Genomic DNA, 12,245 nt, shown 5'->3' with positions numbered 1-12,245 from the left:
GTGTTTGTTTTCTGTATCTAAGAACCCTTTTTGTACACTTCTTCTTTCTTTCCGTCTTCTTCCTCTTCTTTTTTTAATCAATCCTCTTCTTCCTCTCCTACTTCTTCTTTTGATCTTCCCTCTTCAACCTATTTATTTTCTCCTCTTCCTTTTCCTCTATTTCTGCTTCCTTTTCCTCTATTTCTGCTTCCTTTTCCTCCATTTCTTCTTCCTTTTCCTCCATTTCTTCTACCTTTTCCTCTATTTCTTCTTCCTTTTCCTCTCTTCCTGTTCCTCCATTTCTTCTTCCTTTTCCTCCATTTCTTCTTCCTTTTCCTCTATTTCTTCTTCCTTTTCCTCTATTTCTGGGAAAAAAATTTTTTTTTTTTTTTTTTTTTTTTTTTTAATTAATTGGTTGATGACTTTAATTTAGTGTTGTATTCAAATGAGAGCCAAAATAAAATTGTCGTCTCTATTAAAACTCTGACTAGTTCTAAACTTTGACTCCATTTATCTCAAAACGCTTTTTTTTTGGACTTGGTCCGCTCTGCCTCTTAGCCATTCAATTATCCCCCAGAGACTCACACCCATATTTATGAACAAGAATGATCGTTCTTAGATCAGTCTCAAGTCAAAATTGACCAATCAAATGCCTTGAGACTATGCTTAGCACGAACTTAAGAGCCAGCATTTTGTTCATAAATATGGGTGTCAGACTACTGAGAGCACCTTAAGTGCCCAAGTCCTCTACGCCAGCAAAACATGATCACCCAGATCTAGAAAGTCTAGAAACCTAGATGCTAATCCGTCTAAACTTCTAAAGTCTAGATTAGTCTAGAACTAAATGGCAAACCCAACATTCCTTGACGTCAGTTTGTCACCCGTCCAGAAATCAACCATGCATGAAGTTCCTTAACTTCAGTGACTCGTGAGAAAACTGGTACACTTAAACGTCGTAAACTAGTTATAGCTACACGGTCTCTATTAGGCAGATTTCACATCTAGACTGCAACTTGTAGTATACGACACTTTTCATGTTGATGGCTACATAGTCTTATGGGCCTGTTCACACTTAAACTTCAAGTTTAAGTGTGAACAGGCCCATATTTAGGTGGGCCGTGACCTCCCGAGTCATTTTTAGAAATGCACACGAAATCGTGAAAAATGCACGATTTCGTGTGCATGTGCACGAATTAGGTAATTTGCTCTGCTTTCTGTGTCCGTGAGAAAGCTCACGGTGTTGGAAGGATTGGGGGTTTAATTTGGTAATGAGATTAGATTACCTCTTTCCCGGAGTCATCAAAGCAAAGCTGGTCCAAAATACGAGGTCCAACTGGAATCCAATGGCAATCCAACTATCCGATGTTATCCAACACAATTAGATTACTTATTTATTAGACGAACTAATTATTTCAACACAAAGCACTCAACAGAATCACCAGATCAGTGCAGAATCTATAACGAAAAGAGCTAAAGAATTGAAAAAAAAGTTAAAAACAATGAGTCATGCCTGAGAGGTATTTGAAAAAAAGATTACCAAAGAAGTATTTAAAAAGTTGCAAACAATGATAACCGAACTGAAGAAACCGATCTTGACCGAATGATGGTCGATATTGGGCAAATGGTAGATTTAATTGGCAAAGTTATTAAAAATATTAGGACACAAAATCGGCAGAGAAAGAGACGCGATCCAAAAATACCGTTTCAAACCAACTGTGGATACCCGCAAAAGAAATGCAAATAATACCAGACAATTTTATGTAAACGGCATTTAGCAGGAAAAGTAATTATAATAAAATATGCAGTTAATATTTTTACTTTTATTTGGTTTGTACCTCTTGGATATTAATATAATTTTGATGTTTGATTTTGTAATCCAGAAAAATGTTTTAAGGAGTGAACTGGTTAGTGTGATGTTAATTTGTTGGTTAATGTTGATTGGTATAGGTACTTAGTTTAGATCTTTTAACAGTTTTAACTTCTTGTTCTGCAAAAGCACTCACTCTCTATTTGACACGTTTTACATTCGGGCTTTGGTATTTTTCGCGATATCTTTTTTGGCCAAGTCAACTTTTTGTTATTTACTGTTTAAAAAACGAACTTATTTATTTACTTTCTTTGAAACTGAACTTTTCATTTATTGATAGATAATGTAATTTCTTTTTTTATTTAAAGTAATAATTATTCTTTTTTCTTTCACTTTTCCAGATCCTTTCAACTTCTTTTTTGGTTTATCAATTTCTTTCACAACTTTTTCTAGTGGGGTTATTTTCTCTAACAGGTCATAGGATAGGATGTTACCTATTTTGTTATTATTTTTTTGTTATTCTGAATATTATTTTTTATTATTACCTATTTCTTATTTATTATTATTATTATTTTTTTATATATTATTTTTTCTTTTTCGTACGGTACCTCGGATCGCACTGACTCTATTGAAAAAAACATGGTTACATTGCCTTGCGATCTCTCTCTCTCTCTTTCTCTGCCTGCTCTCGTGGAGCATGTTTTTTTATCAGACCAAATACAGGGTCAGTCATAGGCGGGTTCCTTAAGTTCACCACTTAGGTAGTTTAATATTTTTTTAATTAAACTTATTGGCCACTATTGTGAACGTTAACCATAATGTTGGATTTCACCAATGACCCAATGAAGAGGATTGACAGAGGGAACTGTAACTGCTAAGGTATAACTAATTACTCACCATTAAGCCAACTTGTATGGCTTTAGCTCATCTTAGCAATATTGAATGTGTTTTAGCAAAAGCTATTCCTACAGGGTCGAGAAGAAAACGGTTTACATTTGTGACGCGCGGGGCTACATCTCTCCTTAATGTATGAAGGCGGGTGTCGATCGATGACATAAGATGTTTTTCATTCTTTGTTCTTCTTTTTGTAGCTAAATTCCCTTTTGAGGATGAGCTATTCATTTTTTCCCTCACAGCTGTGTCCGCACATAGTCGACAGCCGTCGATCGACGAGGTGAATCCATATTGTCAAGGCAGTGAGGACGGTTTCAGCCGACGTAGATCGATGATTAATTTCGGCATGACGTTTGGTTTTGGCTACAAAAAATTTACGAATGGATGTCCTTCACACCAACCATTACTATTTCTTTGTCAAGGAAAATTTCAGTCTGGTATCCTCCCTGTTTAAAGTTCCCCCCAGCCAGCTGCCAGATTATTCTGTACCACCCTGTACATGGCGTTAATTAGTGCTGGTTGCATTTGTAGCATGAATATCAAGATCTAGTCGTAGTAACCTACAGGGTCAAGGTAGGGGGATTAGCAAGTGATGGGTACTAATGGTAGCTATTCTGGTCAGGTTAAAGGTTCTAATAACCATTATAATCCTGACTGAATTACTGACAAGCTCCTGAGGTAGCGGTCATCTGGTTTGACTTTTGAATGTTGACTATGGGCTTCCAAGCACTGATCAACATGTGGGTTTTATATTTCAGCAATTTTTCTCAAGTTCTCACTATTCAAAGATAGGTATATGGCCAGATTGGCCAGCTTAGCGAATTTTAGTAAATTTACCAGCCTAGGTAGCACGTCTGCCTTGTAAGCGCTAGCCCGCGGTTTCGGCCCGGGGCGGATTTTATCCTGAACGAATGATGTTCGTTCTCGGAACGGCTGGCTTTCTTCTATCCTGTGTTCCTTCTCTCTTCGATTTCGGGACGATTAGACCTTAGCAGTTACAGTTCCCTCTATAATATCAAACTTCTTTAAAAAATGTCAACGTGAGTTCTCACTTTTCAAAGTCACATGGCAAGTTTTCTAACGAGAGGCACATGTTTAAGATATTTCTACAAATGATAATTTTGAAATTATTATGATTTTTCATATTTGTTTATAATTATTGCAAACACACATAATTATAAGTGCAAATAAGACCTAACGAAGCCAATAATAGATACTTACAATGACACAATCGGCGAGAGTTTCTGGTTCAGTACTGTACATTTCCCAGATATCAAGCTCCGAACCGGTCAGCTATCGACAGAGCCGGATTCCTCAGAGGCGGATTTACAACCGAGAGCTGCTGACGATCCCTTCGACCTGAACAGTGGCGTAGGGGACATCTTTCACGCCCTATACGAAGCGATTCTGTACGGACAGAAACAGCACGTGAGCTTCAAGATAAAATCACCAGAGGGCGCCGTGTATGTGTACGACCTAGTGTGTGACGTAGGAGGACATTGTGACGTCAGAATACAGAGTAAGGTGAAGGAGAAGCAGGGGAGTCCGCGGCAGGCGTTGGACCTGTTCCTGAAGGGTGATGTAAGTACATTGTTTGGTAGACCTTTTTTATTCAAAATTTAAATGCTTGTCACAAATATCGTTCCCCAATGATTACACCTAGATAAATTTTATGACTTGACTTGGACTCGAACTCGAACTACCAACTTCCAGATTCAAAGTTCAACGCGTTAACCACTGCACCACTGAGGTTGGTTACCTATCTTAGGAAAAGGTTGATTGAAAAATTTCCGCTTCGCCCGCGGAACGGAATTCGAACCCAGAAGAATCTCCGGGTTGAGATAGTTTACTCTTAACCGCTTGGCCACAGAGGTAGTCTATATTGAGTCTATATTTTTACTATTTTTTCAGTCAAGATTTAGGTACCTATTTATAAATTTCATCAGTATCTTCAAGGAAAATAGATAATACAGTTACTTTAGTCGCCTAGGTAGTTCTTTAGTCGCCTCTTCTTTTCCCAGGGTGAAGTTCAATTCATTCAGCCGGATCTGAAAGTTCAAAACCTAAGCTCCGCCATTCTCCAATCGCTGAAAGGCATAAATGAGAGGCTGAACCTGGTAGACAATATCAATACGTTCAAGATGAAGGAGTTCAGTGAGGAGAAGAAAGCTGAGTTTGTGCGTGAAGTGCTCCAAGCTCACAATAAACTGAGGGAGCACCATGGTGCGGAGCCTTTGGCTTTGGAGAAAAAGGTGAGAGAAACATTCAATTTTATCCGTGCCCGAGTGGGTATCACACTACGCTTGTACACCGGAGATCCCGTGTTCGATTCCCGGCGGGGTTGAACTTTTTTCGCTAACCGTTGCTGGATATTGAAAACAAAAAAGCGGTAACGCATCTTCTTTTCCCAGGGTGAAGTTCAATTCATTCAGCCGGATCTGAAAGTTCAAAACCTAAGCTCCGCCATTCTCCAATCGCTGAAAGGTATAAATGAGAGGCTGAACCTGGTGGACAATATCAATACGTTCAAGATGAAGGATTTTAGTGAGGAGAAGAAAGCTGAGTTCGTGCGCGAAGTGCTCCAAGCTCACAATAAACTGAGGGAGCACCATGGTGCGCAGCCTTTGGCTTTGGAGAAAAAAGTGAGAGAAACATTCAATTTTCTCCGTGCCCGAGTGGGTATCACACTACGCTTGTACACCGGAGATCCCGGGTTCGATTCCCGGCGGGGTTTAACTTTTTTCGCTAACCGTTGCTGGATGTTGAAAACAAAAAATACCTGCTCTTTGGGGGTAAGAGCTAGTTTTTTGGGTGGTCTACTCCCATTGCTTTGTGATGTGTTTGACCGTTTACTCAGTTCTTAGACAACTATTAGATTTAACATCCAGACTACTCCAAACACCACCCTGACTCAAAAGGTAAAAACACACTATTATCACGTCACATGACGTGAGGGATGAACGAAATTACCTACAATATTATGAGGAAACTTTGACCTACATCTTTGTGACTCCCCATGAGCTCACGTGATAGTGTGGCTCTACCTAAAGTCTGATCGTTTACTCAGTTTTTAGACAACTATTAGATTTAACATCCAGACTACTCCAAACACCACCCTGGCTCAAAAGGTTCCATATTGTCAAGGCAGTGAGGACGGTTTCAGCCGACGTAGATCGATGATTAATTTCGGCATGACGTTTGGTTTTGGCTACAAAAAAAAATTACGAATGGATGTCCTTCACACCAACCTTTGCTATTTCTTTATCACGGGAAATTTCAGTCTGGTATTCTCCCTGTTTAAAGTCCCCCCCAGCCTGCTGCCAGATTATTCTGTAGCACCCTATACATGGCGTTAATTAGTGCTGGTTGCATTTGTAGCATGAATATCAAGATCTAGTCGTAGTAACCTATAAGGTCAAGGTAGGGGGATTAGCAAGTGATGGGTACTAATGGTAGCTATTCTGGTCAGGTTAAAGGTTCTAAGAACCATTATATTCCTGACTGAATTACTGACAAGCTCCTGAGGTAGCGGTCATCTGGTTTGACTTTTGAATGTTGACTGCGGACTCCCCACTGATCAACATGTGGGTTCTACATATATTTCAGCAATTTTTCTCAAGTTCTCACTCTTCAAAGACATATGGCCAGCTTAGCGAATTTTCCTAAAGTTACCAGCCCAGGTAGCGCGTCTGCCTTGTAAGCGCTAGCCCGCGGTTTCGATTTCCGCCCGGGGCGGAATTTATCCTGAACGAATGATGTTCGTTCTCGGAACGGCTGGCTTTCTTCTATCCTGTCTTCCTTCTCTCTTCGATTTCGGGACGATAAGACCTTAGCAGTTACAGTTCCCTCTATCAAACTTCTTTAAAAAATGTCAACGTGAGGTATCTCAAGTTCTCACTTTTCAAAGTCACATGGCAAGATTTCGAACGAGGCACATGTTTAAGGTATGCCTCGGCCTCCGAATGATAATTTTGCAATAATTATGATATTTCATATTTGTTTTTAATTATTGCAAAATGTCGAGCTTCCTGATGCGGAGTTCCATATTAGAGTTCCGGAGCCGTCACTCAGTTGGGCTTCCGGTACCCTAGATGTTTTCTCTGAGTTCCTTTTGGTTTGGGACTGTTTTTTTTCTAAAATTTTGACACCGTTTTCTGATGTTGTTACGATTTGTTTCTGCCTCTACATTTCCCAGATATCAAGCTCCGAACCAGTCAGCTACCGGTAGATTCCTCAGAGGCGGATTTACAATCGAGAGCTGCTGACGACCCCTTCGACCTCGGCAGTGGCGTAGGGGACATCTTTCACGCCCTATACGAAGCGATTCTGTACGGGCAGAAACAGCACGTGAGCTTCAAGATAAAATCACCAGAGGGCGCGGTGTATGTGTACGACCTAGTGTGTGACGTAGGGGGACATTGTGACGTCAGAATACAGAGTAAGGTGAAGGAGAAACAGGGGAGTCCCCGTCAGGCGTTGGACCTGTTCCTGAAGGGTGATGTAAGTAGATTATTTGGTAGACCTTTTTTATTCAAAATTTAAATGCTTGTCACAAATATCGTTCCAAAATTGTTACACCTAGATAAATTTTATGACTTGACTTGGACTCGAACTACCAACTTCCAGATTCAAAGTCCAACGCGTTAAACACTGCACCACTGAGGTTGGTTACCTATCTTATTTATTTATTTGATATACCTTATTTTTACTGTCGGCTAAGACTAAAAAGTCCCATTATGCCAACAGTTTAAAAAGGCCTCATTTATTAACATCAATAATAAATACAACAAAGGTTTTGACATTACAAAAGATGGAAAAGTTAAATATATATGTGGGAGAGAGTGACTGGTTTCTTCTATTTCCCACTCTGACATCACTAGTACACTACTTATGATTTAAAAATAAAACAAGGAACACGGTCTTTACAATGAAACGATCAACTTAGGTTTATTTAGATACAATAATTTAAAGGAACGAGGAGGTAAATCACATAATAAGTGAAAAGGTAATACAGCTTAACAATATCAAGTGATAATAATAAAACAATAGTTTATATACAAAAACCTCACAACTTCCCGACCGCAAGACTATATTCGTAGGGATCTCTAACAGGACTCGGATAGGACTGGAGCTCCTCAGTCCAGGAGCAATATTTTGGGATGTAGTGGAGGAAGACTTAGCTGGCTGCTACATATTTATATATAAAAAAGTTAAGAATGTTAATGGCTGACATAGAGGTTGCCCCACGAGAGTCCCACAATAGGTAACTCATTCATAATAAAGTCATAAACCATTGAATTATTTCTAGAAAAATAATTTTACATATTGATAGATTCTGACGTAACTTTGTGAAGATTCATCTTGAAAAGAAGAACACAATAGCTTTTACTGTGAAGAGTAAAAGCTATTGTGAAAAATAATTTTGTCAAACGACCCCAATTCGTGGTAAATCTATTGTTTTAAAAAAGGTCAACTATTCTTTAAATCTTTCAAGTCATTGTAAATAAAACCTGTTCTCTGGGAAGAACGCCAGTTGGGTCCCATGACCTTTTTTCTTAAGTTGGTTGACTACCAGTTGGGTCCTGGGGTTTTGAGGGTCCAACTACCAATTGGGTCCCGGGCTTACTACCATAAGTCATTATACCTGTAATGACGGGGGCACGGTTGGTCCAGTGGTAACGTGCTTGCTTGCCATGCAGAAGGTCCCGGGTTCGAATCCCACCATCGACAAAAGTTTGTACTCGTTTTTCGATTGCAAATATTTCAACGGGTTACTTTCTGGTGTTCTCGTGTTGACCCAGCACCTAAATGGGAAGTATTGTGTCTCTTCTCGCCCATCTGATGAGAGGCATACTACGGGATGGGCATGCAGGCAGTCTTCGACACAGACCACAAGCGTCCAATGTAGCAGTTGTTTCATCGCTACGAAATAAAAACGGCGGTGAAACACTCATCTTTTATATATAAAACAAAAATACTCTTTGGGGGTAAGAGCTAGTTTTTTGGGTGGTCTACTCCCATTGCTGTGTGATTTGTTTGATCGTTTACTCAGTTTTTTAAAAAAAAAAAAAAAAAAAAAAAAAAAACTAGTTAGGTCAGGTTTCTGAAGTCCAAGGGGACTGAAAGGGCTCTGAACTTTTCCTTTGTCAACATTAGGACTGCAATCACAATCCTCTGTGCACCCTCTTCACTCCCTCTGGAGCAAAACTTGTAGAAGCGGAATGCATTTCTAATTTGAAGCCAAAAACCCAAAAGCTCGGACTTGGCAGGGACTTGAACCGAAGGGAGAATGGGAGATTAACTTCTTAAGTCACGTGTGTGGAAGTTTGCTATCAAAGGAACTGGCACAAACGCCGTAGGAACGTAGGATACTACAAGTTGCGGTCTAGATGTGAAATCCGCCTTAGTAATGAAATTTCCGATGAATTAATTGATGACACACCGTCATTGATGACAGTTCATTGATGAAACTCGTCTGTTTCACTTGAGGTTGCACCGAAGAGTCTCGAATCGGCAAGAAGTTCACGTCAACGACAACCATCGCTACGACATTTCGGTTGACCATTAAAAATAATAATAAAAAAATAGACTGAGCCTTTCACATCTTCATTCCACAAATGAGGATTGAACCCACACTCTCCTGTGATAAGGAAGCCAGAACCACGTACCAAAAACTTTCGCAATTTCTCTTTCGAACTTTGTGAAAGTTATGACGTAATATTGCAGAGAAAAACCTTTTTAAAAACATTGCATAACCTTATAAAATAGCTGTTTTGACGTCAAACTTCTGAGGATAGGTATGGACCGAGTATTTCTGGAAATATTTTTGGACCGAGTATTTTTGCTCTCAATCATGTTCGCTTCATTTTTGTCAACAACTTTTGTCCGATAAAAATGAAATTTGTTGAAAATGGTCGACAAATCAAGGAATTTTCATAGTTAAGTTTTTAGACCCATGGGCTTTTTTGAGGACCCCCAGGGGGGGCTGTTTTCCAAGTGAACCCAGCAGCTTACTAACTTTACTAGTTAGAGAAAAATATATTTTAAAGTTTTTTTTTTTTTTTTTTTTTTAGGTTTGATAGAGGGAACGGTAACTGCTAAGATCTTATCGTCCCGAAATGGAAGAGATAATTAAGATATATATGCAGGTTAGGAGAAAGCCGAACATTATCCGTCCAGGATAAAATCCGCCCCGGGCGGAAATCGAACCCGCGAGCTAGCGCTTTCGAATCTCCCAGACAAAAGATTACTTTAAACCCATTTAAAAAGACCAATAATAAAAATAGATAATAGTCCATTCGAGTGCCTACCTAAGGTATGGGTACATTTGTAGCCCAATTCCAGCGTAAAGCAATCTAATCTAGGCTAACCCGAGACGAATTTTACTTCCTAAGATTAAAACAAGATAACAAGAGGTCTATTGTTTATCTCTAATGACAAATACCGGTATAGGTACCTATAGGTACATAATAATATCTACAGGAGGTATGTGAGTCCCATCCGGAGTGAATTTTATCCTAAACTGTTAAGGTTTCTTCTCGAAACCGCTGCGCTGGCTTTCTCCTATCCTGTCCTCCTTCTCTTTTTGCTTTCGAGACGTCTTGAAAGAAACGTCTCGAAAGAAAAAAAATGAAATAGATTATCGCTAAAGGGATTTTAGCTAAAAGCTTTGCGGTTGTAAGATTATTGTAAACCTCTTGAAAATGCTTCAATTTCAGCTGTCAGCCCTAGCTCTGGACTGGGCAAACCAGCTGTTGGAAGCCGACAAGTTCAGTCACCGTCCAGATAACAAGTTCGGAGAGAACATCTTCTTCTACACCTCTTCATTCTACGTGGACGATAAGGAGGCTATAAAGAAAGCTGTGACCGCCTGGTACAACGAGATAGAAGACTACAGAGAGTATTTCGACCTAGAGCCCCCCCTTGAGGCGCTCACCACTGGGAATCCTACAGGTGAGAAATTTTGCGTGCTACCTAACCCTAATTTTATTTACAGTAGAAAGTTGTTCTTTTGTTTAAGTCCTTTCCTCCTTTTTGTACGCTATGTGACCCCTTCTGTTAATGACAGAGATTCGATAACAATGTCAAACGCAGTCTGCGGATCAAACAATCCAAGTTGGTTCACCAAAGTTCAAAATAAACTAAGAAGACCGAAGACCATAATCCTGTTTACCTATATCAGTTGCTTTTCTATCAAGCATATTTCTATAATACATATGTAGTGATTTCGGATCTGGAGGTTAGTGGTTCTAGTCCAAGTCAAGAGTCAAGTCGTAAAATTGATCGAGGCGTTTCAAGTGGGGGAGGATATTAAAGTTAGGAAATTAAAATAAAATTCGCTTCATTCCTATCCCATTTCGTTACTTCCCCAGGTCATTTCACGCAGGTAGTCTGGAACGGCACCACAGAGGTAGGCCTCGGGTTATCTCGCAACGCTTCCTCCGACTTCCACAAGGTCATAGTGGTAGCTAACTATGCACCTCCTGGTAACATACTGGGCAGATTCAAGGAGAATGTACCGATGCCGGCGGAGTGGAAGAAGAAGAAATCGCAGAGGAGGAAGTAGAAACGAGGACGTGGATTACTCACTTTACTCAGTAACCAAAAAAGAGGGAAAGAAGCAAAGAGGACTTTGAAAATACGAGGCAAGAAGAAGTCTCAGATGAGAATGTAGAAAAGAGGAAGTGATAAAAGATGCCGGCGGAGTGGAAGAAGAAGAAATCGCAGAGGAGGAAGTAGAAACGAGGACGTGGATTACTCACTTTACTCAGTAACCAAAAAGAGGAAAAGAAGCAAAGAGGACTTTGAAAATACGAAGCAAGAAGAAGTCGCAGATGAAAATGTAGAAAAGAGGAAGTGATAAACTCCAAAGCAAAAAGAGGAGAAGAAAGAGAGGAGACTGAGAAGAAAAGTAGCCAGAAAAGAGGACGTTGAAAAACTCCAAAGTAGGTAAATACATAGCAAAGAAGAAAAAGGGAACGCTAGAAAAGAAGATTTAGAGAACACGAAGGAAGAAGAATTTGCAGAAGAGAAAGTAATCAGAAAAGAGAACGTGGAGAACCCTCAAGCAAAGAGGACGGAAAGTTTAAATCTCCGGTGAAAAGAGAAAATTCAAGAAGCAAAGAGGACGGAAAGTTAGAAAAGAGAACTTTGATAATTGTCCCCTTGACTGAAATTCTATTTCTTTTCAAATACCTACGTATTCTGCAAATGTAATAGAAAGTCGTGTGATGTTCACACCAGATTTTTTTCATTTCCCTCAATACAATTACAATATGGCGGAACCTGAAGCTACTCGAGACCCGCATCAGGGTTTAAGACGCAGCGTTGACGCTAAAGTAGGGGAAGTGGAATGAAAAACACGCGTCGGGTTCGCATCGCACCCACGTCGGAATGAAAAACAGACCTTTAGATAACACTTCAGTCGTTAATTTAAGACCGGTTTTAGCGTCACCTATGTTAAGCTCGCCGAGCAAACGCACCCACGGAACTCAAAGCAAGAAAGTTTTAGATAACACTTCAGTCGTTAATTTAAGACCGGTTTTAGCGTCACCTATGTTAAGCT

At 39.8% G+C, this 12,245-nt stretch overlaps 1 protein-coding gene across 1 annotated transcript in view; it reads left to right on the top strand.

Moving 5' to 3' along the window:
- The first annotated feature begins 2,811 nt into the window (after positions 1 to 2,811).
- Positions 2,812 to 12,245, top strand: part of LOC103505832 — a 27,965-nt gene continuing 18,531 nt past the window's right edge. The window contains exons 1-3 of the mRNA XM_026821056.1: positions 2,812 to 2,821; positions 3,951 to 4,261; positions 4,702 to 4,932. Coding sequence (XP_026676857.1) covers positions 2,812 to 2,821; positions 3,951 to 4,261; positions 4,702 to 4,932 — 552 coding nt within the window. The remainder of the gene's footprint in view (positions 2,822 to 3,950; positions 4,262 to 4,701; positions 4,933 to 12,245) is intronic.

Source organism: Diaphorina citri, unplaced genomic scaffold (genome assembly GCF_000475195.1).
Source record: "Diaphorina citri unplaced genomic scaffold, Diaci psyllid genome assembly version 1.1 scaffold197, whole genome shotgun sequence".
NCBI classification, from domain to species: Eukaryota; Metazoa; Arthropoda; class Insecta; order Hemiptera; family Psyllidae; genus Diaphorina; species Diaphorina citri.
This window is presented reverse-complemented; position numbering and strand designations above follow the sequence as displayed.